This window comes from Cervus elaphus, chromosome 22, assembly GCF_910594005.1.
Source record: "Cervus elaphus chromosome 22, mCerEla1.1, whole genome shotgun sequence".
Classification (NCBI taxonomy): Eukaryota; Metazoa; Chordata; class Mammalia; order Artiodactyla; family Cervidae; genus Cervus; species Cervus elaphus.
Genome location: NC_057836.1, coordinates 51,245,867 through 51,273,732, shown reverse-complemented (window position 1 = coordinate 51,273,732; position 27,866 = coordinate 51,245,867). Strand labels below are relative to the sequence as shown.

The following is a 27,866-nucleotide window of genomic DNA, read 5'->3' as shown; positions in this document are numbered from 1 at the left end:
AGTTTCTCAGGAAACCGGGCCAATTATTTTCTAAAGTAGTCACTTCTTCCCCTTTTCTTATGAAGGGATGCTAACCCTTCCCAGTGCCTACCACCTTTTGGTCCAGTGGTTGTGGAAATCTCTCTGATCCTCCCTTTAGCATGCCTCTACCGTCCGGGTTCCTTAGGTTTTTCAGACCTTTGCTTTTTGGGGAAAAGATAATCTTAGAGATAGCAAAAAGATCTTGCCTCAGGTCTGCTTACACACCAGGTGTCTTTAGGAGTATTTGAAGATGTAAGTGTTAACTAAAAGCAGGAATGGAGAATGTGGAGGTTTAGGAGGAAAGTAATCTTTTGGGTCTTCTCTAAAGTTACAGCTGTTAAAATATAAATCAGATTGACCACTTGTTTCAATTTAAATTGGTTGTTAAATGACATATAGATTGGAAATTAAAGCCAATTATTTTCTAAAGTAGTCGTTTCTTCCCCTCTTTACCCTGAAGAAAAAAGGGAAATTGGCTAATAGATAATTCATTTATCTATTATAATGATAATGAATAGATATTCATTTATCTATTAGATTAGATGTGACCCAAACTACAAGTCTGCTGGCTTCTCAACAATATATTTAGAGTGGCTTTAATTTCACAGGTTCAATAAAATCAGCTGATAGGAAAATATCATGGAAGTTTTTTAAACTAGGATTTTGTTGTTTAACAGAACCACTTCTGATCAAAGGATCTGGGATCAGATCCTGCCTTTTTAAATTCTAGTTAGAGACTTTGCACAAATTATTAAACCTGCAGGCCTTAGGTTTTTTTATTTGCTTAGTGGGAATAATGACCTATTAAATGTACAGTATGTGACAAGTACTTTGATTTACTGGGTATGATATAGTGAGAAAAGCAAGAGATTTGTAATCATTTAGACCTGGGTTTAATTCTTATGGACAAGTTTCTTAATCTCAAAAGATGTCTTGCCGTTTCTGAAATGGGAATGACATGTGCTTAGAAGACGATTGTGAGGATTAAGTGGGATGATATGTACAAAACATTCAGCACAGTGTTGGGCTCATTGTGAGCACTCACGTAAGTGCCTCACGTAGTAGATCAGTGTCAGAATGCAGCTGCTGGCTCCTTCCATGGTGACTTCTCCATCTTGGTTCATTCATTTTAAGTCTAGACCTGGCTTTCTCAAATTCTTGCCCTTGTTTTGTGGAAACCATTATCAAGTGATTAGAATTAGCACTTGGTTAATTCAGCAACTGTGCCAGGCACTGCACTAGCACAGAGGGGAAGGTGATAGATTGAAAATTGCCCTACTCTCAAGGAATTTATATTTTAATATGTGTGTTAGTTCCCTATTGCTGCTGTAATGAATTTACTGTTTGGTGGCTTAACACAAATTATCTTACAATTCTGGAGGTTGGAAGTCCAGAATCAGTTTCTCAGGGTGTGCAAGGTGTAAAATCAAGGTGTCAGCATGGCCAGGTCCTGTTGAGGCTCTGAGGGGAGAATGCTTAGCCTTTTTGGAGGCTGCCTGCATTCCTTGATTCACAGCCTGTTCCTCCATTTTCAAAACTGCCAGTGCAACCTCTCTGTCTTCATTGATTTCTGTGGTGTCTCCGTGTGCCTCCCTCTTATAAGGATACTTGTGAATAAGTTGGGCTTTGTGGGGTAATCCTGGGAAATCTCCCCATCACCAGATTCTTAACTCACATCTCGAGAATCTCTTTTACAGATAATGTATTTGCAGGTTCTAGGGATTCGGACTTTGATGTTGGGACTATTGTTGAGCCTGACACAGAGTGGGAGACCACAGTAATTTTGTCAGTGATGACTGCTCTGAAGAAAAACTACCTGGAGAGTGGTTGAGATGCTATGTTGGGGGTGTGTGTGTGTGTGTGTGTGTGTGTGTGTGTGTTGGGGTGGTTGAGATGCTATGTTGGGTGTGTGTATGTGTGTGTGTGTGGGTGTGTGTGTTGGGGAGGGGGTTGGGGTGTAAGGCAAAGCCCCTGGCAGGGGGCATTGAAATGGAGTCTGTTTGTTGTAAGTAATTTGCCTGGATGCTTGATTTAGAGTCCTTTAAATGTTACTGATTATGTGAACGTGAAAGTCGCTCAGTTGTGTCCAACTCTTTGTGAGTTCATGGAATTCTCTAGGCCAGAATACTGGAGTGGGTTTAGCCTTTCCCTTCTCTTGGGGATCTTCCCAACCCACGGATCAAACCCAGGTCTCCCTCATTGCAGGCAGATTCTTTACCAGCCGAGCCACAAATGTTATTGTGGCCCTTAAGTATTTCAGGCACATGTTATCTGAAGGTCTAGATAACTGGTCATGGAGAATCAGTGTCCCTGGTTCTCCTGGAAGAAAGGTAGCACAGCCAGCATCTCGACTTCGTGAGCAGGAAGACAGTTCTTTGATTTATGCTCACCCCTTAGCATTACTGTAGGGTACTTTTCACCCAGCACCACCTATCAGTGCTGATGAAAATTTCCTCTAGGCCAGCAGTTGGCAATTTTTGTCCTGCAGAAAGCCAAATAGTAAATATTTTAAGCTTTGTGGCCCATATGGCCTCCTTGAAACGAATCAACTGCGCTCATGTTGCAGAAACAGCAGCCATAGACAGTTGCAACAAATGGGCCTGGCCTTTTTCCGATAAGATGTTACTTAATGGATACTGAAATTCAAGTTTCATATAATTTTCATGTATCATGAAGTTTTACTCTTGATTTTTTTTTTCTTGCTTACAACTTTAAAATATTAAGAAGAACAGTTCTTAGCTCAGGGACTGTTTAAAAAGAAAAAAAAGAAAGAACTGCAGGCCTGCTAAATTTGCCCCTCAGACTGTAGTTTGCTAATTGCTGTCATAGGCTTTGGGGCCCACTGGGCTCTTCTAGAAAGTCTGTAGCATTTTAAACCATCACTTAGTGTTATTTCTTTCCTGCCCCATGGTCATCCAAAGCACAGAGGCTTGACTACATCCCCTAGTGGATGCTGCAGTTTGTTGGCAGCAGCAGCTGATACAGTTTATATAACCATGCAGACAAGGAGCCCAGGCAGGAGAATTTAAGCAGTTTGCTCAGGATCACATAAATAGCAGAGTCAAATTCAGATGTTGACTAAATCTGAGCTCCTAACCAATATGCTACACACCTGGTACCTTTTCTAGTGTTTTCCCACAGTTTTATTTTCATGATGAGAAAACTGAACTGAAGCCCAGCCTCTCAGTACATGTAACAGCAGGAATGAGCACTCAGATCTTTTATTCTAAGAATGTTTTTGAACATCACATCACAGGCATGTGGAGTTGGCACTGGTGATGCCAGGATGAAAGAAAAGATGCTGTCCTTATGGAGTTGATGGGATTGTGTTGAAGATACCAGCAGGGGCCTCAGGAGAGGAGCCAGTCTGCCGTCAGCTAAAGGCTTCCAGCTAAATCTTGAAGGACAGGAAGTGGCTGGGGTGGAACAGCCTTCACTGAGTGCTCTGAGAACCTGTATTAATGCAGTTGTGAGAAGAAAAAGATCATGTTGTTTGGGACCCTTAGGGAAACAATGGAAGGAATAGTCTTATGTTGGGATCTTCAGATATTGGTAAAAGAACCTAAAGGGATGCTTTAGAAAGGGTGATATTTTGTTTACATTGAATAGAAATAATATAACCTGCCATCAATGTACTGGATCAGAATTTGGTGGGAAGAGGGCATTTCAGGTGAGCGGTGATGCAGGGAAGTGTAGAGGATAATGTCTGCAAAACACCAGAGCTTTTTGACTTAGCCCCTTGGGCAGGCAGATTCCCTTTTGTAGGAAGGAGAGAATTAGTGAATCTAGGGATTTTTTCTTCTAGCCACTGTGCTATAATATGCATTATCTCAAACTCAGTAGTTAAGAGGGCATGCTTATTTTACAGAATGTAAAAACAGACTACCAAGGATTAGGTGATAGCCAAGATCACCCAGCCTTGAGAACGATAGAGCTACTATTTTAACCCAGGTCAGTTCGACACCAGAGCTCATGTATAATGGGTAAAAAACCAAAGACCAGTATACGTCTGCCCAAAGGGTAGAGTCGTGTTTAGGGGGAGAATCAGTCAGTATCAGTTAAATTCAGTTGCTCAGTCGTGTCCAACTCGTTTGCGACCCCAAGTCTGCAGCACGCCAGACTTCCCCGTCCATCACCAATTCATGGAGCTTGCCCAGACTGATGTCCATTGAGTCGGTGATGCCATCCAACCATCTCATCCCGTCATTCCCTTCTCCTCCCGCCTTCAATCATTTCCAGCATCAGGGTCTTTTCCAAGGAGTTAGTTCTTGCATGAGGTGGCCAAAGTATTGGAGTTTCAGCTTCAGCATCAGTCCTTCCAATGAATGTTCAGGGTTGACTTCCTTTAGGATGGACTGGTTGGATCTCCTTGCAGTCCAAGGGACTCTCAAGAGTCTTCTCCAACACCACAGTTCAAAAGCATCAATTCTTTGGCCCTCAGCGTTCTTTATAGTCCCAACTCGCACATCCATACGTGACTACTGGAAAAGCCATAGCTTTGACTAGATGGACCTTTGTTGGCAAAGTAATATCTCTGCTTTTTAATATGCTGTCTAGGTTGGTCATAGCTTTTCTCCCAAGGAGCAAGCATCTTTTAATTTCATGGCTGCAGTCACCATCTTCAGTGATATTGGAGCCTGATTTTGGAGGGAGAGAATAAAGATGACTTACTCTAATTTTAAAGAAATCTTAATTGCTTTCCGTATTGTGCCTTTCTGGGGAGTCTGGAGCAGTGTTTACTAGGGGTGGGGTAGAGGAAAGACATTGAGAGGCAGATGGAAGAATGTCCATTTTGTAAGCTTCACCAACAGCTGCTGGGGAGAGGAGGGTATATGTTTACATCTCTGTGGGTAGTTCTCAAAATGTGGTCCAGATCCCCACCCCCACTCTTACCCCTTCAAGTAGTCCTTTAGGTCAAAATTATCTTAATAGTAACTTGCTCTTTGTCTTTTTCACTCTGATTCTCTGACAACTCTGCCATGGAGTTTTCCAGAGGTTACATAGCAGGCGATGTGGTGCAGTGGGCTGAACACAAAAAAGACGTGCACTGTCTGTTATCAACAGACATCAGAGAATTATGAAGATATAAAATAATGCCACTTTTCTCACTAATTAAAAATGTTTTTAATCAGTTGTTTATGTTTAACAGTAATGTTTTTATTTAAATTTTAAAGATATTTTAATAGTTTACATATTTTTATATTTAAGATATTAAAATTGTTTTCTTAGTTTTATTTTCTAATATTCAAAGCCCCACCCACATTATTCAAAGCTCTTTGTGGGAAATCCTAAATAATTTAAGGTTCTAAAGGCATCTTGAGACTGAAAGTTTGAGAACTCCTGTTCTTTATCAGCTGCTCTGGTCAGTGGCCACTGTTTCTAGCAGTAATTGGAGAATGGGGGACATTTTTCTCCCATCTCTCCTTACCCCATCTGTGTGCTTCTTCCTTATGCTGTAGAGAAGGAGATGTCTGTCTGTCTGTCTTACCTCTCAGGTGGGCAACCTCCTCCTTAGAATTGAATGACAGCAACTTCAGTTTTAAGTTGGACTATAATTTTAAAACATCATGTGTAGTTCTGGGGTCAGCTGAATACCTCAATTCCCTGTCCTTCTGATTTTACTTTACAAAATTAAAAATATTCAGGTTCACCCAGATTGGTGCACTGGTTGATACAATTTTTCTTAAACTTGAACCATAAGAACCCAGGTCTGAAAAAAAAAAAAAAAAAAGAACCCAGGTCTGATACAGAATTTCAGTAGAGAGCAGGTCATGAAGGTTGGAGGAGGGAGCGTGCTTCTCAGCATGACAGTTTCGTGCAGTTGTTTTATTCAGTAGTAGAGGAAGTAGTTATAGGAACTGGGTGGTTTTTATTTAGGCAGCCAGTGATTGTGTTCTGGCACCATCTGTGTTAAGTGCATGGAGATAAAATGAGGCTTAGATTAAAAATGGTTATTTTCCCAGAAGAACATCTAGCTTCATTTATTTGTTAATTCTTCTAAAGCAGCGCGTCAGCCCTAGATCAGCTAGAGAGAGTAATGCTTACGACCTGAAGCTCATATGGATCCTTTGATCTGAAGGGCTGTTTTTCTCCCCACAGTGCCTTGCATTGGAGGAGGAAGCTCGCCATAATGCCACTTGATGCACACTGGCTGTGTTTACCAGCCTTTCATGTTAGGCCTTTTGTGCAGACGGTCAGGATGACGCGGTCCTGCCCCTGCTGTTGCTGGTTCCCGGGTGTCCTCCCTTTAGTCCCTGAGCCGCCCTGCACGCCTGCTTCACTGCCTGCGGGCAGCCACAGTGCCGCGCCGCCTCCACCTTTTCACACCGCACCCCCTTCCGCATCCCAAGCATCCTCTTCTCCTGACCCTAAGCTCTGCCTTTTGCCCCCCACATCTGACGGTAGGCAGGAGGAAAATGTGCAGTCTGGGCTGGTAAGTCTGTGGGCTTTTTTCTGATTATGGAGGTTAAAACTTGATTTAAAAATTTTTTGTGTGTATTTGGTAACAGCTGTTTCAATCATTCTCTGATGTTAGATTTTTGTTTTAATAAGAAATTTTAAATGCATTACCAAAACAATGTTCCACCCAAATGTGAACTGTAACTAGTGTGTTTTAAAACTAGTAGAATCATGTCAATGTATGACAAAAACCACTACAATATTGTAAAGTAATTAGCTTCCAACTAATAAAAATAAATGAAAAAAAAAGGCAAAAAAAAAACACACTAGTAGAATCAAAGGATTTTGTAAAATTAAAAGTTTATATTATAAATGCCAGATATATGGAAAGTAAATATAGGTAACTTCATGCATAGGCAGATTAAATAAATGAGCTTTAAAGGTCACTTATTTATTTAAATCCCCCCCTCCCGCCCCTGTTTATTTAAAATGTCTTGTGAAAGCAGGGACTTTTAACTTTTCCTGCCCGTAAATGGCAGTTAATGATTTTCTTCTGAATTTCTGGATTTTATGCTTTACCTAAACAATGTAGAAAAATAAATACTTGGCTAACTTGTTTCAGTTGTCATTTGCAGGGTCCTATCTTACTCTATAACCTTAGTATACTCATTATTCTACCTTTGACTAGAAAGTATAAATGTTTGCCAAATTGTATTGAGTCTACTAAAAACATACAGTACAGGTGTTTTTAAAACCTAATTTGAAGCATAGTTTAAAAATTCTAGGAAAAAAGAGCTGACCAAACTTAACTCAGGGGTAAGCTGATTCTTTGGGCCATCAGGACCTTAGCTTCCTGTCCTCTGCAGACACGCTGCAGTAGCTATCGCCACGTGGAGGGGCATGAGGACAGCCCTGCCACAGCGCGGGCGACTGGTCCCCACTCGAGGGAAGGGTGAACTCTCCCATCGTGTGCGGCGATGTGTCAGACTGCGTTTCTCCTTTGGACGTGCCTTCTCTTTTTCTTCAAGGAAGGGTCCTTTCACAGAACTTTCCAGACATTGCTGCTTTTGAGTTAAATTGTTTTCTCTTCCATTGTTTTTCTTCTTTAGGCTTCTCAGGAAAGCAGACTTCAAAATCCAGTGAAAATGAATGGCTCCAAGGATCTCCCGGAGCCCTATGACTACGACCTCATCATCATTGGAGGGGGTTCTGGAGGACTGGCAGCAGCCAAGGCAAGGCTCCTTGTGTGTCTTGGGATATGGAGAAAGTAGTCAGATCCTTACAACTGTAATCTGCATGTTTTTAGAGCTACCGTTGTTTAATTTTTACATTGGAGTTGCACTAATCATCTTGGTATATGAAATTCTCAGGTATTAATAATTGGCTATGCTTTAGACATTACAACTGTGTTAAAATAGCATTGTTGTTTTTTTTTTTTTTTTAATAGCATTGATTTTTAATGGTCCGTTTCCAGTCCATCATGTTAACCATTCCAACTCATTTTAATAATTTATTTTCCAGGAGGCAGCCAAATATGACAAGAAGGTGATGGTTCTGGATTTTGTCACTCCAACCCCTCTTGGAACTAGATGGGGTAAGCTTTTAAAATACCTTAGAAGTCAATTTGTAGGAGCAGATTTTTCCCTGGCTTTGGTTTGAATGACTTCTAAAATCCAATTTTGAAATTAAATAAATTTAAAAAAACAAACGAAACACCTCCCCCTTTCACTTGTGCTAGGTCAGAATGGACTCCAGTTAAATGTTGAATACTCAGGTTCCTTGGCACAGAGTCCAGATAATACAGAACCGTGTCCACAGCTGTTTTGATGATTGAAAGATAAATATTTGAGTAACTTAGTATATTTAGGGGCTTAATCAGTGAAAGTTTAAAGTCTCCTGGATTTCTGTTTCAAATCTGTCTCCTGTGTCCAACAAGAACTGGAATTAGATACCTTAATGGATAGTCCTTGCTTCTTCTTAGTCTTGGTGAATTCTGTGTTCATTATTTATTTATTCAATAAATATTTATTGAACACTTACTATGAACGAGGACTGTGGAGATATAGCAGTGAATGCGTAGACCTGAAGTTCCTGCTTCTGTGGAGTTTACACTCTCGTGGAAGACAAAAGATGAACAAGAACTTTACCGATTGTGATATATGGTACTGAAAAAGTTACTTGGTGGAATAGAGAGGAACTGGGTAAAGAAAGGAGTTTTAACTTTGAGACCGTTATCAGTGGTGATCTCTGAAGAGGTGGCTTTTAGATGAAGAATAAGAGAGTAACAATGAGCCAGCCCTGCCAAAAGCTGAGGAAGAATCTTCCAGGCAACTTTTCTCTTTCTCACAAAAAGGCACATACAAAGGCCCTGGGGTAGGTTTGGTGGTTGTGGCATGGGTAGTAGACGCTGGAGCTGAGATTGGAGAGGAAGGCAGGTGTCAGACTGTACAGGTCCTTGTGGACCAAGATGAGGGATTTGGCCCTGATAATCCAAGCATAATGGGAAAGCTTTGGGAAGGGGAGTAATGTGATAGGCAAATTTCATCAGGATGACTTGGCTGTGGAAATTAGGAGGAGGCAGGAAGGCTGGGTAAGCCAGTGTCACAATTTCTGATTCACTCATTCCTCAGGTGCTTGTTAAGGTGTCACCTCTTGTCGGGCGTGTTCTTGTGCTGGCTGCAGTCCCGCTGGCCTGTGGAGCTCACGCCCTCTGGTGACACTCGGCCAGCGCTCTCCTGGAAGGCTGCTGGTTCCCAAGCGATGCAGTCCTCTGCCATCTTGCACTCTTGGCATTTTGGCTGCCTGCCCACCTTCTTATATTATGTTCTAATGGAGACAGGTTATCACCGTGTTCTTTAAGTTCAGGGACACTAAATCTTTTTAGGGATGGACAAGGTGTTATGAATCCTTTGGTGAGAATCAGTGAAGGCTGTGGACCACCTCTGTAAAACATTGCTCACATTCACTAGACTTTTTTATTACTTTTTGACTGCATCGTGTGGCTGTGGGATCTTAGTTCCCTTAGTTCGACCAGGGATCAAACCCATGCCCTCGGCAGTTAAGTGTGGCGTCCTAACCACCGGACTGTCAGGAAATCCCCTATACCAAACTTTGCATGTGGTTTCAGACCCACTGCAGTCCAGCCATGCCCTGCTCAGCAACCCCATTATCACTTCTATTCATGGATTTAGTGGCAAGTAAAAGGTTGTACACAAAGTAAAACCTCAATATCTGGCTTTTTTATCAGCAGTCAGTTAATTATGAATTTTTGAAGTACATGGAAGTTGTGGAAGTCTGCTCCTTTTCGTTTTAGGGTTGTTTTGCTGTGTTTAGTCTGTAAGGCTCTCTGATCTTAGAAATGTTGTGAGACTTAAGAATAAACTCATGTAAACAATGTTGACTACATTAAACAAATAAATTGTGATGTTTCATAGAATAGCATTGGAGCTTGGAGCAGGCCACCCAAAATATGCACTATGGCACGTTGATTATTTTGAATTAAAATTACTTAAGAAATGACCAGTGGGACACTCTGGCCCTCCTTTCTGTTGCCTGAAAGCAGGAAATCCATCACATGAAAGGTGCACTCCCTACATCAGGAAGTAGAAAGACACCCTTATCACAAAAGATACGGAATTCAGGGCTGAGAAGCCTAATGTATAGAAAACTGTTACTTCTTTACCCATTATCCCAAACCCATACTCTGTTTTCATTCTTAAATAATTGAGCACTCAAAACTGTCAGTTTCTTTGTCCTGTCAGTTCCTCATAATGTATTATTTCTTTGTCTAAAAAATAGAAAAGCTGTCTCTTTTGGCTACTTCTTAGGTCCCATTTCTATGAAAGCATCCTGTGCACAAATTACAATGTATTTCTCTTTCTCCTGTGGATCTGTCTCATGTCAGGTTTGTTTGCCCAACCACAAGAACTGAAGAGGGGTAGACGGGGAAGTTTCCCTCTCCCTTATAATGGTAATAACTGTTGGCCCTTTTCTTTGGATGATTGTGTACATCAGGCTATAAACTGATTTTGCAATGCTTTTGCAGGTCTTGGAGGAACGTGTGTGAATGTGGGTTGCATACCTAAAAAACTGATGCACCAAGCAGCGTTGTTAGGACAAGCCCTACGAGACTCTCGAAACTACGGGTGGAACGTCGAGGAGACAGGTATGTGGGGGAAGCTTCTCTTCCATTTGTGCTTTTGAGGGGCTTGAGCTGGGATCTTGCAGGGCACCATCCATTCTTACGAGACTAGCATATAACCTGGAAGTCGTTTCCATCGTTTGTTTTTTTAATGGATAAAATCAGTGTGGTTAAAAAAAACAGTGTGGTTATCCTGTGTCTTGTTGGCTGTGTAGTAACTATTAATGGTAAGAACAGATATTATACTTGGAGTATCTTTTTATAACAGAAACCCAGAATTCTTTCAAAGAAATTCTCATAATTCTAGAGTTTCCTATGGGAATGCAGATTACATTTGCTTTCCCTTGAAGCTGTTATTTTTCTCTCATCCAAGAAGTCTTGTTTCATGAGCTGATATTTGGGAGGGTTATTTGTTGAGAAGGGGGTTTTGTTGGATTAAAAATATTTAGAGTACCATGGAAACCACATCCTTTTCTCTTGCCCAACAAAAAAGGCAGTGAGGAGACTCAACCTAATGGAACATGAATTTATCGTGTAATCTGCTGGTAGTCTACCTCTCTTCCTGCTTCTACCCCCCACCCTGCAGGTTATTTACTCCCGTGTCTGAGTGCCTGAGTCTGCCCTTGGTCCACTCTTTGCCTTCCTGGGAGCCTACGTCAGTGTACCCAGTTCACAGCAGAATGTCCTTTAGTTAATGAGTTAGATTTTTTCAGTAGACTTTTCAGAAATCCTCCTAGTGAAGTTATATAATATTACTACTGCTCACCCACTGTTTGCACTTGGTTCTGTGCTGGGGAAGTATATAACTAAATAATACGAATCTCTAGATACACAGGTTGTGTTTTCATCGACATGCTGATATCATTGATATACCAGCTAAGTACCCTGGGTGCCCAGAGTTGGGGTCAGTAAATGATTTAAGAGGTGACTGGAAATGACTTTTTAGATGTTTTGTCCTTGACAATAAGCAGAGGAGCGGATAGTTCATTTAGACAGTGAGAAGAAAAGGAACAAGGTTCGCACTTGGAGAATAGTAAATACGTTGGTGTCTCTAGAGCAGGGAGCATGTGGGAACGTAAAGCAGACAGTTGCTGTGGGCTGAATGCCCTGGGCGGTTTGGGATGAGGGTAGGAGGAGGAATGTGGACCAGCTTAGCGAGCTGCAGTTGTGCTGAGGGCAAGTGGGACCAGATGTTTCATGGTTCTTGGGATAGCAGGAAGAAGAGGGGAGAGGAGGTAAAGACCATAGCTGTAGCAGAGAGGAAGCTCCCGTCTTTCCTCAATACCCACCTCATGGCTTCACTGGGGTCCTGCAGGTCAGGAGTCATGTTAAAGTCAGATCATTTTCCTTATTCTCCATTCCATCTTACTGCAGTACATATATGAGCCTGCTGTCCCTGGAGGGGGAACCTGTTGTTCCATTTGGCAGACAAGCAGACTGGAGCTCTGGGGGGTGAAGTGGTGCCCCCATATCATAGCTAAGAAATTGGCAGCACTAGGGCTTCCCTGGTGCTCAGCTGGTAAAGAATCTGCCTGCAATGCAGGAAACCCTGGTTTGATTGCTAGGTCAGGAAGATCCCCTGGAGAAGGGATAAGCTACCCACTCCAGTATTCTTGGGCTTTCCTGGTGACACAGATGGTAAAGAATCTGCCTGCAATGCAGGAGACCTGGGTTTGATCCCTGGGTTGGGAAGATCCCCTGGAGGAGAGCATGGCAACCCACTCTGGTATTCTTGCCTGGAGAATCCCGATGGACAGAGGAGCCTGGCAGGCTACAGTCCATGGGGTCACAAAGAGTCGGACATAACTGAGCAACTCAGCACAGCACAGAATTTAGATTGAAGTCTCTCTGACCTCAAAACACATGGGATTTACACAAGTGGTCTTCCTTCAGCCCTCGTGGCTTCAGTGGCAACTCCTCTAGGGGACCAGGGTTTTGGGAGCTGTTGTAGAAGCTAGTACTCTCAGAGCTTTTGACCTCGGTCTGTGTGTACCTCTCCTCACCATTCTCTCCCCAAAAGGGGCAAGTTCTGTGTGCAGTCTGCAGGCCACACTTGAATTTCCCTTCTGGGTCTTCGGGAGAAAAACCCAAGAACCACTCATTTTACTTGCTAACCACTTTCATAAGATCTGAACCACCCCTGTCCTTTCACACATACTCTTTACGAGTATTCTCAGGGAGACTTCATTCCCTGGGGCCCCCAGGGGTAAGATCCTTTCTTCACCTCACTGAAGTATAGGTTAGAGTAGAGAGATGTGGGTGGTAATTCTGACTTTGCTGTTTACTGCCTGTGTGGTAAGGATTAAATACAGTTCAGTTCAGTCGCCCAGTTGTGTCCGACTCTTTGTGACCCCATGGACTGCAGCACACCAGGCCTCCCTGTCCATCACCAACTCCCGGAGTTTACTCAAACTCGTGTCCATTGAGTCGGTGATGCCATCCAACCATCTCACCCTCTGTCATCCCCTTCCCCTTCTGCCTTCAATCTTTCCCAGCATCAGGGTCTTTTCCAATGAGTCGGTTCTTCACATCAGGTGGCCAAAGTATTGGAGTTTCAGCTTCAGCATCAGTCCTTCCAATGAATATTCAGGACTGACTTCCCTCAGGATGGGCTGGTTTGACCTCCTTGCAGTCCAAGGGACTCTCAAGAGTTTTCTCCAATACCACAGTTCAAAAGCATCAATTCTTCGGCGCTCAGCTTTCTTTATAGACCAACTCTCACATCCATACATGACCACTGGAAAAACCATAGCTTTGACTAGATGGACCTTTGTTGGCAAAGTAATGTCTCTGCTTTTTAATATGCTGTCTAGGTTGGTCATAGCTTTTCTTCCAAGGATCAAGCGTCTTTTAATTTCATGACTGCAGTCATCATCTGCAGTGATTTTGGAGCCCCCCCAAATAAAGTCTCACTGTTTCCATTGTTTCCCCATCTATTTGCCATGAAGTGATGGGACCAGATGCCGTGATCTTAGTTTTCTGAATGTTGAGTTTTAAGCCAACTTTTTCACTCTCCTCTTTCACTTTCATCAAGAGGCTTTTTAGTTCCTCTTCACTTTCTGCCATAAGGGTGGTGTCATCTGCATATCTGAGGTTATTGATATTTCTCCCAGCAATCTTGATTCTAGCTTGTGCTTCTTCCAGCCCAGTGTTTCTCATGATGTGCTCTGCATAGAAGTTGAATAAGCAGGGTGACAATATACAGCCTTAACATACTCCTTTCCCTATTTGGAACCAGTCTGTTGTTCCGTATCAGTTCTAACTGTTGCTTCCTGACCTGCATACCGATTTCTCAAGAGGCAATCAGGTGGTCTGGTATTCCCATCTCTTTTAAGAATTTTCTAGAGTTTGTTGTGGTCCACACAGTCAAAGGCTTTTTAGATACAATTGTGTGATTAAAATACCTGCCAGCCTTAGTTTCAGTCCCTCCCTCCTGGACTTGGTTCTTCTAATTTTTCCCTTCAGAGTGTCAGCCAGTTGGCGTAGACTCTGCCCAGCACTTTTCTTGGTTCTTTGTTTGATGGGTTGTAGGGAAACATCTATGGATATTTAGGAATTTGTATGTTTGAACCAATTTATTTCCCTCAAAGAGAAGGACATGTAACAAGAATACTAATCTGAAAAAATCTAGAGTGTGTTGGAAAATGTATGGTTGTTCCAAGCAAAATTTGATTTATGCTGGTAATATAATTTCCATATAGTGTCTTCTTCATAGTGAATGTCAGTGGCCCTTAAATTTCAATAATAGTTCTGGGGAGCTACAACTCATGATCATTGAAATGTTGTTAATTCATATAAGGTCTCATACTTAAATTGGTATGTAGTTCATGTTAGCTTTAAACTGTCAACTCAAGAAAAATGAAGTAGGTGGAACAGAATAGCTTAGTTTGGTAAGAAAGGTAGGAACGGACATGTAACAGGTCTTTAGAATCTTAAAGAGATAAGTATAGGCGTCTGCAGAATAAATTTTAATAACAGGGTCAGCAAAGTATAATTCTAGTAAGTTCAGTAATCAAGTGGGTGATGAAATATAACTTGATGAATTGACAGATCTTCTTTCCAGCAAAAGAATATGTTTATAGTGGTCATATAACAATAGTAAGAACTGGTTTTACTTATTTACCCTGACTTTATTTCTAAATTATGTAAGAAACTAATAAATGCAGAGATGAGGTGAGAAAGCAGCCACTACCCGTGTCCTGCAGCTCTGCACGGTAAAATCAGCCGGAGCTCTCTGAATTTTAAAACGTAAACCAACTCAAAAGTTATCTTACTTGTGTATCTCTAGAGAAGTTATGTATTCAACTAGTTTAACTGTTTTAGCTCTTTCGTGTTCCTTCCCCTTTTCCAGATTTTAGGATAGAAATATATATCTTCGTATTTTTATACCTTACACCTCTTGTGTATCTATGTCAGGGACAGTGATCCCAAAGTCTCTGACGGGAGATGTGCCCTCTGTTTAAATCCCTTCCCTTTTCCTAAGTGGAAGCGTGGTGGCTTCTTTATTGTTGTCTCATTACTCCTTGTGCCTTCTGAAGCAAGCTTTGGCCTCCCTGTGGGGACCAGAGCTGGGTGCTGTGGGAGTGACTGGCCTGGCCTGCCGGGATCCACCACCCAGGAAGCAGTCATCGCCTCCCTCCTTTTTGTGCTCAAGTGTTGGTGGTGAAGGATACAGTGGACTTAGACAAACATTTTATCATTAGATCTTTGAGGAAGAACGAAACTTGGAGGTATATTTTTCCAATCAGAAGCCCCTAGAGGCTGCTGCTCCGGGTTCCCAGGAGATGAAGCAGGCGTGAATGCTTATTGTGCATTTTTCAGATAGAAACACATCTAATCTCATGGCCTTGAGCAAAGAACAGTGCTTCTGTTTTCTTGGAAGACTGTCTTCTCTGACACTGCAAATAGCTTTCAGTGTGGTGAGGGAGGAAAGGCCCTTTGGACCCGGACCAGGCAGTACAGCTGAATCTTCCTGGTGATGGGGTGGGAGGCGGGGGGGAGGGGGGGGTGACATGTCCAGGACTCAACCTGCGATCTGCTCTTCTCCTGAAAGCTCCAAGATGAGACTGTGATAAGAAAAAAACTACGTGAGCTCAGTTATGTAAACTGGAGGAAGTGGTCCTTTCTGGAAGATTTACTGGCTTCGTATTTTTTTCAGATATATGTTTGAATTCTCTTGTGCTCAAGAATTAAAATGTACCTTTTAAAAAATTGAGCATTTGTGAAGTTTTAGGATCCCATTGTCCTTAGAGAGAAAGCACAATTATTGGTTTGCAGTTGGGGGCTTGCAGAGTTTCTGGATGCATGTATTCTCCTACCATACTCAGCTGACGGTTCACAAACAGTGTGTCTGCACTGCTGTGAGTTCCCGTGTAGCTCTGGGCAGGTCATCCATCCATCCTTCATTTCCCTGTGTATATACTGGAAGGAATTTGTGCCCCTTCAGGGTATTTGAGGTATAAGTGAGCAGGTGCAGTGAAGATGAAAGGATGCTAGTAGCTCTGTTAGTCTGAATGCTGATGTTGAACCTAGGGGTGTATGGGAGTGGGGGGCGGTTCAGGAGCATGAGAGAATTGGCTTAAGACCCAGTTGCCAGGGTGGGCATAAGGGTGCACCCATGTGAAAAACAGTCCTTGCCTAGGTAGCTGGAATCGACATTGCAGAGGCTCAGCATTAGGTTACAGCTGGTGGACCAGGCCAGTGGAATCAGGAATCCTGGGGGAGGTGCTGGGCTGGGCCAGTGGGTGGGCTGTGTAGGAACAGGAAGTGTCCAGGTGGTATAAGAATGCAGGGGATTTGGGGCATTACTGGAAAGCAGGGCAGCCCTGGAGAACTGGGGTTCAGGGTATGTAACCACCCACCGTCCAACAGGGATCCAGTTACCACCAGCGGCATGTAAAGTAGGAATTTGGATTTTGTGAGACCGAAACTCAGTTCTCAGAGTGAAATGCAAGACCAGGACCATAGGAGCAGCTAGATTATCTTGATGCTGAATCCCAAAGTAGTGGGCTGCAGCTTTTTTCATTTCTTCTGCCTGAGCATAACCACACTAGAGATTGGTGCCTGCCTACTGTACCTGAGGATGAAGAGACTTTGGTAGAGAAAAAGGGATTTGAGGAGTTTGGAAATCACATGGGGCCTAACAGTTACAAAGCTTGCCCGTAACAATAGAATTAGTGTTGAATTAGGTCTAATCATTGAATTTCTGTCATTGAAGTAATTTTTTTTGTACAGTTACTTAGTCCCAACTGTGTCTTCTTTTCGAATATGTTATCTCTTATAGGATTGGCAGAGCAGAATCCACTTAGTACTTCTACCACTGTAAAATTTCAGAGTTCATCCTGCCTTTGATCTTGTTCCTCCCTGGGGGTGTTATTGGCACGCTGTGCTGGACAGCTCCTAGTTGTAAGGAACCGAGGTGGAGGATCATTAGCATCACTGGACCTCCCTGCACCAGTCAGTTCAGTCTCTCATGTCCGACTCTTTGAGACCCCATGGACTGCACCACGCCAGGCTTCTCTGTCCATCACCAACTCCCGGAGCTTGCTCAGACTCATGGCCATCGAGTTGGTGATGCCATCCAACCATCTCATCCTCTGTCATCCCCTTCTCCTTCTGCCTTCAATCATTTCCAGCATCAGGGTCTTTTCCAAGGAGTTAGTTCTTTGCCTCAGGTGGCCAAAGTATTGGAGTTTCAGCTTCAGCATCAGTCCTTCCAATGAATATTCAGGACTGACTTCCTTTAGGATTGACTGCTTGGATCTCCTTGCAGTCCAAGGGACTGTCAAGAATGTTCTCCAACACCACAGTTCAAAAGCATCAATTCTTTGGTGCTCAGCTTTCTTTATAGTCCAACTCTCACATCCATACATGACTACCGGAAAAACCATAGCTTTGACTAGATGGACCTTTGTTGGCAAAGTAATGTCTCTGCTTTTTAATATGCTCTCTAGGTTGGCCATGGCTTTTCTTCCAAGGATCAAGTGTCTTTTAATTTCATGACTGCAGTCACCATCTGCATTGATTTTGGAGCACCCAAAAATAAAGTCTGCCACTTTTCCATTGTTTCCCCATCTATTTGCCATGAAGTGATGGGACCAGATGCCATGATCTTAGTTTTCTGAATGTTGAGTTTTAAGCCAACTGTTTCACTCTCCTCTTTCACTTTCATCAAGAGGCTCTTTAGTTCTTCTTCGCTTTCTGCTATAAGGGTTGTGTCATCTGCATATCTGAGGTTATTGTTATTTCTCCCAGCAATCTTGATTCCTACTTGTATCAGAGTGACAACCAAAACCACTACCAATAAAACCACCACTGATAAAACCACATCTGGGATTTGCTTAAAATATTCTAGTTAAAAAGAAGACGTGTTATGTAATAAGATTGATTAAATGTTGGTAGTTGTTAAATTGTTTGATAGTTTTCTAAAGGGAAAAAGTACTTGAAAAGGTTGTTTATGTGCTTGAAGTGAAGGACTTGCTATTTCAGACCAGTTCCTGGGAACTGATGCTTGTCAGGCAGTTGAGAAGCTGAGCATGGTGTCCGTCTTTCTCGTGCAGTTAAACATGACTGGGAGAGAATGACAGAGGCGGTCCAGAACCACATTGGCTCTCTCAACTGGGGCTACCGCGTGGCTCTGCGGGAGAAGAAGGTCACCTACGAGAATGCGTACGGGGAGTTTGTGGGGCCTCACAGGATTAAGGTAAGCGTGTGACTGCCTCAAGATTTTTTGGTTTCGTATCTTTAAGCTTTTGTTGGGGGAGGAAAAGTGAAGGTGACTATCCTAATAAAAACATTAGTGACCCAGACTGTCCAGTTGGGTGATTTTGCGGTCACTTCTTAGGGGCTTTCTCTTGTGGTGTAGTGAAGGATAAGAGGACTGGGTTTGGGGCCGGATTATCAGGATTCGAGTCTTGGCTTTGTGTCTGCTTCCTAGCGTTGTGTCCTTGAGCAACCTCTCACTGCATTAGCAAATTTTTATGAAGATCAAATTGGTCACTGTAGTAAACAGCTTTTTTAATTACAATGTCGACAATTCTAAAGGATAATAACTTATTAAAAATTGACAAACTGATTCCTTTGTAGGCAACAAATAACAAAGGCAAAGAGAAGATTTACTCAGCAGAGAGATTTCTCATTGCCACTGGTGAAAGGCCGCGTTATTTGGGTATCCCCGGTGACAAAGAATACTGTATCAGCAGGTAAGGACAAATTGGGGGAGAAAAGAGGATTTCTGCTTTTTCTTTTTTCTCCAAATCTATTTAATCCTTTTCCTAGAACTTAAGTTTTTCACCATATTTTTGCTCAAAGGAACGGGGAATTAGGAAAAAGAGAAAGGAAAAAAATTTTAAACCAGAGAACATTAAAAAAATTCAGGATTATAAACATTGGTCATCTTATCACCCAGAGTTAATATCTCTACTCATATGTAGATTATGCTTACAATATTTATATTTCAAATTTATATGTATGTGAGTATGTCTTATAAATGTATACTATGTAAAATCCAGATGGATATTTACAGATATTTTGGAAAATAATTGATACGTATATCTGTACCTTTTTTTTTTTTTTTTGCAAAATTAGGGTTACATATCCCCCTTTATTTAGATACTATACGACTTGGAGGATAACAGGCCATTTAGGTTTCCCAACCCTAGTTTTTCCTTACTCTTTGCCATTTGAATGGGTGCAGCGTCAGTGCAGAGGGACCTTCTGAAATCAGTGAGTCAGGCAAGGATTTGCAGTGTGGCTTATTTTTGCCCATCAAGTGGAAATACTGGTGACGTTTTATTGTTCAGGAGTTTTGAATTATGAAGTTATTAAGATAGTCTCCTTGGGTGCTCTTTGCCCAGGAGTTTCTTGTTTTCTGATTATGTTGTAACTACTTATTTTTAGGCTTTTTTCCTTTGTAATATGAGTTTATCCTGTGAACCTTTGCCCGGAGGCAGCTCAGTTGGCATCTTTCATTTTCACTGTCTTAGGTGAACCTCCTTGTCACATTTTAAGAAACTCGTCTACCAACAATACTTTTAGGATCTCCTATGTCTGATATCCTCACTCTACTAGAAGATTTTGTCAGGCTTTACTTTGAATGGTTTTCTTATTACAGAACCCACACGTTGACGGCTTTTCTCCACCTCTCTCCCCACCCTTGGCGATTGGTGTGGTGGTTGAGGAGAAAACATAGGTTTTCCACCTCAGAGAGAGCTGGAGTGGTGGGACGAGGGTGGGGGTTTGGGTTTGCACATGTGCGATTTTAAACACGTAAGTGGAGAATTACTCCAAATAGTACTAAATAAACTTGTTTGACCGGGAGCTGGACTAGTGTCAGAGTTGCTGTGGTTTGCTGTGCTCACCCGTGGAAGCTCAGGCTGCTCCCACAGCAGTTGAGTGGTGAGAAAGGAGAGTGTCTAAGACCTTGCAAAAATTTCTCAGATATTATGTGTGTAGCTAACTGGGATGGTTTTAATCCTAAAAGTGTCTTGTTCTTAAGAAAGTAAAAATACCTACTTTAATTTGAGTCATTATACGCATATGGACATTTTTCTGTTCTTTTCTTCCTTTAAAAAATTTTTTTCTTTTTTTTTTTCAGTGATGATCTTTTCTCTCTACCTTATTGCCCGGGTAAGACCCTGGTGGTCGGCGCATCTTATGTTGCTTTGGAATGTGCTGGATTTCTTGCTGGTATTGGTTTAGACGTCACTGTTATGGTACGGTCCATTCTCCTAAGAGGATTTGACCAGGACATGGCCAACAAAATTGGTGAACATATGCAAGAACATGGTATCAAGTTCATAAGACAGTTTGTACCAATAAAAGTAAGTGGGGTTGCCTGGAGGTTTGTTGATTCTATACTCACATTAAAAGGTGAGAGAGAGTTGGGGTGGGTGAGGGAAGAAGCCTCCTTGCAGCATTATGAACCACTGGGGATACTGTCATTCCTCAACTGTGTGATTTAGGTATGTAAACTATTTCTACCTGAATAGGTCCAACCACCTAAATAGCTTTGTTCTTATTTGCAGATTAATGATTTCCTTCCCCTTTCAACTTTACCACCTTTTATTCTCTTCTGTTGAAATGCTTTGCTTTATGTGTTCCATTATTTTATTATCTTTGACCTGTTATCCTACATACCAGTGATTTAAATAAGAGTTTGAGACTAGACTGATTTTTTTTTCTTTCTTTCAAAGACGTTTCTCCTTAGTATACAGTATAGTCCACAGATGCACTGTGTTATTCTGGCTTCCCTGGAAATGATTATCTAATTTTGTTATGTCGGCTGGCCTTGTTTTGCTCATTTAATCTTCTTTTCATTTCTTTTGAAAATGCTGAATAATATACCAAATTATATTTGGTACTTGTTAACCACAAATGTTCTGATACACAAGAGTGACAGAATCGATCACTTGACATATCTCTAACAGATTCCTTTAGGGCAAGTAAGGATGAAACTATATTGTTTAAATTAAGGAATTTTAGTTGTAATATTGTTTAAATTAAGGAATTTTAGCTATTGTTTTTAAAATTGCTTAATGGGCTAGTAACTTGGGTTTTTTTTGTGGGAATATGAATCTCTTGAATGCTGGTAAATAACAGTATATAAGTGTGGGGATTAGAAAGACACGAGTTCAAATCCTGTTCTGCCAGTCTCTTGCCATGTGACTCTGGGAGAATGACTGCTCCAAGCCTCACTTTCTTTTGTGAAATGATCATGATAACATCCATCTCACAGTTCTCATGAGGATTCCACTAGCATTAGGACTGTGATTAGAAGAAACAGCAGTGTATATATGCTGTTCTTATAAAAAGTAGCATCTTCCTTTCTAGTCTCTGAACATTTTGGATGTTGTGGGCCCTTTGAGAACATGGCGGACTGTCCCTAGTGAAATAAGCCTGTGTCTGTGTACATACCATTCTGCTTGGTTTACCAGGGTGATATAAAGATTGTGAGCTTTCCTGGTGGCTCAGACAGTAAAGAATCTTCTTGCAATGCAAGAGACCCAGGTTCAATCCCTGGGTCAGGAAGATCCCCTGGAGAAGAGAATGGCTTCCCACTCCAGTATTCTGGAGAATTCCATGGACAGGGAAGCCTAGTAGGCTACAGTCCATGGGGTCGCAGAGAATCGGACATGACTAAGCAACTAACTTTTTCATTTTTTTCCCAGAGATTGTAGTGTGCTTTCTCTGACTTTTTTCTTTGCTGATTTGCTCTCTGAATTTTATTCTATTTGAAAATTATTTGAAGGAAAGCCCCTCTAACAAACAGTAAGCAATGAGAAAGAAGGGAATAAATAAAAGAATCTCATGTCGTCCTAAAGATGTTGATGTGAGGGAGATGGGACATAAAAGACCTTACAAGCCAGATTTTGTATTTTAACTTTGGGTTAACCAGCTAGAAGGAGAGGATAATTATCCACCTTGATGTTTATATGTGTCTTTATTGTGGAGTAAAACCTTGTATCGCTTTCACAGGTTGAACAAATTGAAGCAGGGACACCAGGCCGACTGAGAGTGGTAGCTAAGTCCACTAATAGTGACCAAACTATCGAAGAAGAGTATAATACGGTAAGGAATGGTCCTCAGTCATGCTTCATTAGAAAGCAAATCATGTGCTTATGCTATATTTGCTGGGTTGCTGTTTCTAAACTGTCGGTTCTGTTCCTATTCTAAGACACCTTTATTACTTACGATATTATAATTTGTTTTGGTACAGGGATGGATTTAAATTTTTTCTACTCTAACTTCAATATTATTTATCAAATGGTTATTGAAAAGTATTAGCTTGTTAAAATGAGCTAGAATTTCTCTGTCTCATGTTCTTGTATTTCCCCAGCCCACCACTTTAAAAAAAACAACTTCAGTGGTAGGCTATGCTTTGTCTCTATACTTGGCTAAATTTACTAAGGAATTGTTAATTCCCTTTTTCTTAAGAAATGTGTATACTATATCATGTTTAGAAGATTTAATTTAAATGATTTTGATTTGTTTAAACTCTTGGCATTATTTTCTTAATAGAATATTTCTCTCCAGGTCTGGAAAATGAATCAGATTGGCTTAATGGAAAAAAATCTAATGAAATAACTCATGCAGAACCTTTTTATTAACAGTCAGTATATATTAATGATTTTTCAGGTATTGCTGGCAATAGGAAGAGATGCTTGCACGAGAAAAATTGGCTTAGAAAACGTGGGGGTAAAGATAAATGAAAAGTAAGAAAAAATCTTTCTTATGTTTTATTAAATACTACTTCAGTGATTTATAAGGCTCCTTAGTAGTGGGGTTTTAGGTGTTCTGTTTGCTTGGGTTCTCTTTTGTTTGGCCATGCAGCACTTGGGATCTTAATTCCCTGACCAGGGGCTGAACCCTGGCTCCCTGAAGTGGAAGCACGGAGTCTTAACCACTGGCCCACCAGAGGAGTCCTTGGAGTTTTAGATTGTTAAAGTTAGTTTTTACCACAGTCGGAGCATTCCCTTTTTAAGCTTAGAGGACTCTTCATTCAGTGCTAATCACAGTCTTTCCTGTTTGTCTTTTTTTTTCTTTCCCTTTTTCGAAATCTAAATGAGATTTCATTTTGTTTCTTTAGTATGCATCTGTACAGCAAAAGATCCAGCTCCTCACTGGATTGCAGTTATGTGCTTTACAAGCTTCATTGAATATGCAGATTTGAACCAGGTTTAAAGCTACCAAGTCTTAGAATCACTAGAGTGGTCACTATGTTTCTAGTGCCAGCGGCAAACACGAAAACTTCGCTGTTTTATATATATTAGCTAAAATCCTTCGCACTGTGCCACTGCTCTGGGTGACTGGGGCTCTGTTTTCTGCTTCTAGAAGGGGCATGGGATATTTTCCTAGTACCACCTTTCCTACATCCATTTGAAAACAAGTGCTGTGAAAGGCTAGGTGCCTTGGAAGTTGAAAATAGAGAGTCCCCACTACCGCCCCCTACCTCCCTTCCCTCTTTCAGGAGGAACATTTATTCAGAAGAGATTTCTTAATCTTAATATGAGGATTTTTGTTTTGTTCTTTTCCCCCTTGGTTTGGAGAGACAAGGGAGTTAAGGAGGTCTGGTAAGATTTAGCGGACCAAGTGTTCCATCACCTTGAAAACCTACTTGCCTTTGTGCACTTGGGGCCAAGGTTTAGACTTCATGTAGTGTTAATAGCTCACATTTACTCTGTGCTTACCAGGGTCCACAGACTGCTGTGCTGTGTTTTGTACACATTTCCCATTCAGTCCTTACAACCCCTTGAGGTAGATGATGGCATTTTTTACTTCTGTTATTCCCATTATCATCATCCCCATTGATAGGTGGAAAAATGAGGCTTAGAGATGTTAAATAGCCCTCCCAAGATCACAGAGGTAATAACTAACAGACCTAGTTACTGCAGTTCAGAATCCTCCTTGGTTCTTAACCACTGTGTTCTACTTTTCCTATTCCACAGTTTCCTAACAATTTTCTTATTCCTTTGATTTTCAAAATAGTTAGAACGTCTAAGCTTTTGGCTCCTCTGAGCTTTGTTTTTGTTGTTTTGGTAATACATTAGAACATTACCGTCAGCTAGACTCTCGATTTTGGTTCCTTTGGGAGAAAGGGGATTTTGTTGGACTTAATTAACAGTGGTAATGGATGGTGCTTTTAACTGAATGAATTTGCAGGACTGGAAAAATACCTGTCACAGAGGAAGAGCAGACCAACGTGCCGTACATCTATGCCATCGGTGACATTTTGGAGGGGAAGCTGGAGCTCACCCCCGTGGCCATCCAGGCAGGACGGCTGCTGGCCCAGAGGCTGTACGGTGGTTCCACTGTCAAGGTGAGTGGGGGCTGTCACCACTGAGACGCTGCTCTTGTCCTCCTGCTGCTCTGGGTAAAGTGGCTGTGAAGTTTTCCAGGTCGTGAATAATTTAGTTATTTTGATGATGCCATCCCACATGTGCTTTAGTCTAGCTGTTCCAGGGAAGACGTTGTTACGACCTCTTTACTTTTGTGGTTTATTATGGACGTTGTCACTCTCTGAACCAAACGAGGAGTAAGATGAGTTTGAGTAAGTCAAGTTTCAGCCCTGTTATATTCTGTAAATTCCTGATAGTTGCATCTTATATCCATTCATTATTACCAATTTGTGTACAAAGTTCTAAATCTGTTTATGGCACCTGACTAGGCTATAAAAGGATTTGAGGATGTAGGTAAATAATGTCAGTCTTCAGAGCTGTTTGAAGTGATATTCAGGCTTTATTCCCCCATCCTTTCTAAAAATAGATCTCCTGCTCTTGGAATGTTGAGAGTGTGTTATATTAATGTTCCAAAATGATTTTAAAAGTCAGTGTCGGAAATTAAAACTCTTATTTGTATCTTATGAGACTAGATGACAAGAAAAGAATAAATATGCTCAATTAATTTCTTAAGACATTTTTTAAAGAACAATTTTAGCTTCACAGCAAAATTTAGAGGAAGTTTGGTGGCTCAGCGGTAAAGAATCCTTCTGCAATACAGGAGATGTGGGCTCAGTCCCTGGGTCGAGAAGGTCTCCTGGAGAAGGAAATGGCAACCCACTCTAGTATTCTTGCCTGGAGAAGAAACCCATGGACAGAGGAGCCTTGTGGGCTGCAGTATATGGGATGGGAAGAGTTGGACATAACTGAGTAACTCAACCACCACCACCGTAGAGATTTTCCTTATATCCCCTGCCCCTAATTATTATCAATGCTCCCTTCCTAATTATTTTTTTAAAAGGATTCTGGAAATTATTTTTTAAAAAAGGATGGTAAAGAATTTAGTCACTCCCCGTTTTCCTTGTGCATAAATCATCATGGGTTGATTTAGTTAGGTTATAGCAATGGTGCCTCAAAGAAAACTGCTAGTAAAATTTGTGACAAGCATTTTAAGTACATGTGGGTTAGTCTGGATTGTAGTGTAATAAATGTTAATATTTTGAGATTAACAAGGTTGAGGCTGCAGAGAGCTTTTAACACAACGTTGTTTGATCATGCAGGGAATACTAGTTGGTTCATATGACTATTTGGAATAAACTTAACTGCCTCTTTAAATGAATTTGTCTTTTATCCTTTTTGGAGTTTTTGAGTTTATGGTAAATCAAGAAAAGTAATTCACGAAAAAACACCCTGTATATTATCTATGGTGAAACAGGTCACCAGCCCAGGTGGGATGCATGAGACAAGTGCTCGGGCCTGGTGCACTGGGAAGACCCAGAGGAATCGGGTGGAGAGGGAGGGGGGAGGGGGGATCGGGATGGGGAATACGTGTAAATCTATGGCTGATTCATGTCAGTGTATGACGAAACCCACTGAAAAAATAAATTAATTAATTAAAAAAAAAAAAAAAGAAAAGTAATTCAGAAATATAATGAGATGGATGCATTTAATTTTTTTTTTGAACTTTTTATCTTTGTGATTTCCTAAAGTGGAAAGAAAAATATTTTTATACCAATAATCAGAGGGAAAATATGCAAAAAACTGCTAGTAAATAAGTGTGAAATTACTGTAGCACCAGTTTTCTTAAAAATCCAGTGAATCCACCTACTTTGGACATACCCTTCTTTGTGTGAGCAGAGTACTATATTCTAGCATCTCCCAGGTAGAGCAAATACTGTCTTAAAGTGTCTTTAGCTTTTATCAGCATCAGAATTAATGTAAATTGAAATTAAAGGACTCTTTTTTGTTGTTCCTTTTTCCCGCCCTGTTTTTTAGTCTAACTAATAGGACAGGTACTTTACTGAACAGGAAAATAAACAAGTGCTGCTAAGTCCCTGAGTTTGAAATCTCGTCAGTCTGTTTGTCAAGTATAGTAAACAAAACTGCAATACTAATAGATATCTAGGTTAATTGTATTTGGAGGAATTACACATTGTTTTGTTTAAGAACTGTGTAATCCTTTTAATTTTGCTCTGTGTGCATTAGTAGATCATTCCCATATGTCTGAGAACATTAGTGGATCCACATCCACATGCCTTCCTTCTGAAGGAGCAGCTAGCTATCTGTTGAAAACTTCAGCTTAACATAAACACCTGCCTAAATTAAATGTGTTGTGGGATTTTAAGAGAACCCAAATTGAATAATGGGTGTTTGTGTCTTCCTCCAAAATTGGTAACATATATGCATTGCCTTAGAAGAGAGTTTGGAGAGAAGAGGACCGAGAGCAGCTGTGTCTGTCCGTGCCTGGCGTGTGCTCAGCGCTGTGTGTGCACGCACCTAGCTCCACTGCAGGGCAGCTGTAGAGATGGATGACGTGTTACAGGGGGTTAGGTGACTGACCAAGGTCACAGTGCTTGGAGGCAGCCAAGGCCAAAAGCCAGTCCATATCTGATTTGTAGGCACTGCTGTCTTAACTGGGAAAATGCATCTCGTGAAGACGGCTCAAATGGTAAAGAATCTGCCTGCAATGCGGGAAACCAGGGTTTGATCCCTGGGTTGGGAAGATCCCCTGGAGAAGGGAACGGCAACTCACTATTGTATTCTTGCCTGGAGAAGTCTATGGACAGAGGATTCTGGCAGGCTACAGTCCATGGGGTCGTAAAGAGTTGGACACAACTAAGCAACTGACACAAAGACATAAGGAAGATTTGGGAAGTATCAATTATAAAAGGTGATGAGGGTAGAAAAGATGTCTCAAGACTTTAAAGACTACCACCAATACAGAGGTGCTTGTACTAAATGAAGTGGAAAATATACTGGAAAAGTTTAAATGAATCTTTTTAACAGTAGATTAAAGTCATTTTCAAAGCTGCTAAACATATTTGCCCTTAAATATTCTGTTATTTTGGGGAACATGAGGAAGGAGAAAAATATTTTTATCATTTCAAAGACAGAGAACAGATCTTAAAGCTGAGTCAACCTGCAGGTGATGGACATCCTAGTAAGGTCTTTAAAAAGCCAGATGACAAGACATATGTACCAGCTTTAAAAGATTGTAATGGGCACTCATTTGAAAAGACCCTGATGCTGAGAAAGATTGAAGGCAGGAGAAGGGGACAACAGAAGATGAGTTGGTTGGATGGCATCACTGACTCAATGGACATGAGTTTGAGTAAACTCTGCGAGTTGGTTATGGACAGGGAGGCCTGGCGTGCTGCGGTAAATGGGGTCGCAAAGAGTCGGACATGAATGAGCAACTGAACTGAACTGAATGGACACTCCAGCTGTTTTCTCCAGGGAGCAGTAGATTGTTTTCTCCAGGGAGCAGTAGATTTCTTGGATCTTTTTTTTAGAATTGCTCTCAAACAACTGAAATAATTTTATTGTTACTTAAAATGGCGCTTTGTAAGATAGCTCAATTTTACAGTAAA

The 27,866-nt window shown here is 41.3% G+C and overlaps 1 protein-coding gene across 4 annotated transcripts in view; it reads left to right on the top strand.

Moving 5' to 3' along the window:
- The window catches only part of TXNRD1 (thioredoxin reductase 1), a 59,349-nt gene that overhangs the window by 15,422 nt on the left and 16,061 nt on the right, over window positions 1-27,866 (top strand). For all 4 annotated transcript variants that reach the window (XM_043881120.1, XM_043881117.1, XM_043881118.1 and 1 more), the window contains 9 exons: window positions 7,530-7,652; window positions 7,942-8,014; window positions 10,466-10,585; window positions 18,121-18,263; window positions 18,647-18,762; window positions 20,157-20,382; window positions 22,037-22,129; window positions 22,697-22,773; window positions 24,221-24,377. In XM_043881120.1, the coding sequence (XP_043737055.1) occupies window positions 7,566-7,652; window positions 7,942-8,014; window positions 10,466-10,585; window positions 18,121-18,263; window positions 18,647-18,762; window positions 20,157-20,382; window positions 22,037-22,129; window positions 22,697-22,773; window positions 24,221-24,377 (1,092 nt within the window). In that variant the 5' untranslated portion in view covers window positions 7,530-7,565. The remainder of the gene's footprint in view (window positions 1-7,529; window positions 7,653-7,941; window positions 8,015-10,465; window positions 10,586-18,120; window positions 18,264-18,646; window positions 18,763-20,156; window positions 20,383-22,036; window positions 22,130-22,696; window positions 22,774-24,220; window positions 24,378-27,866) is intronic.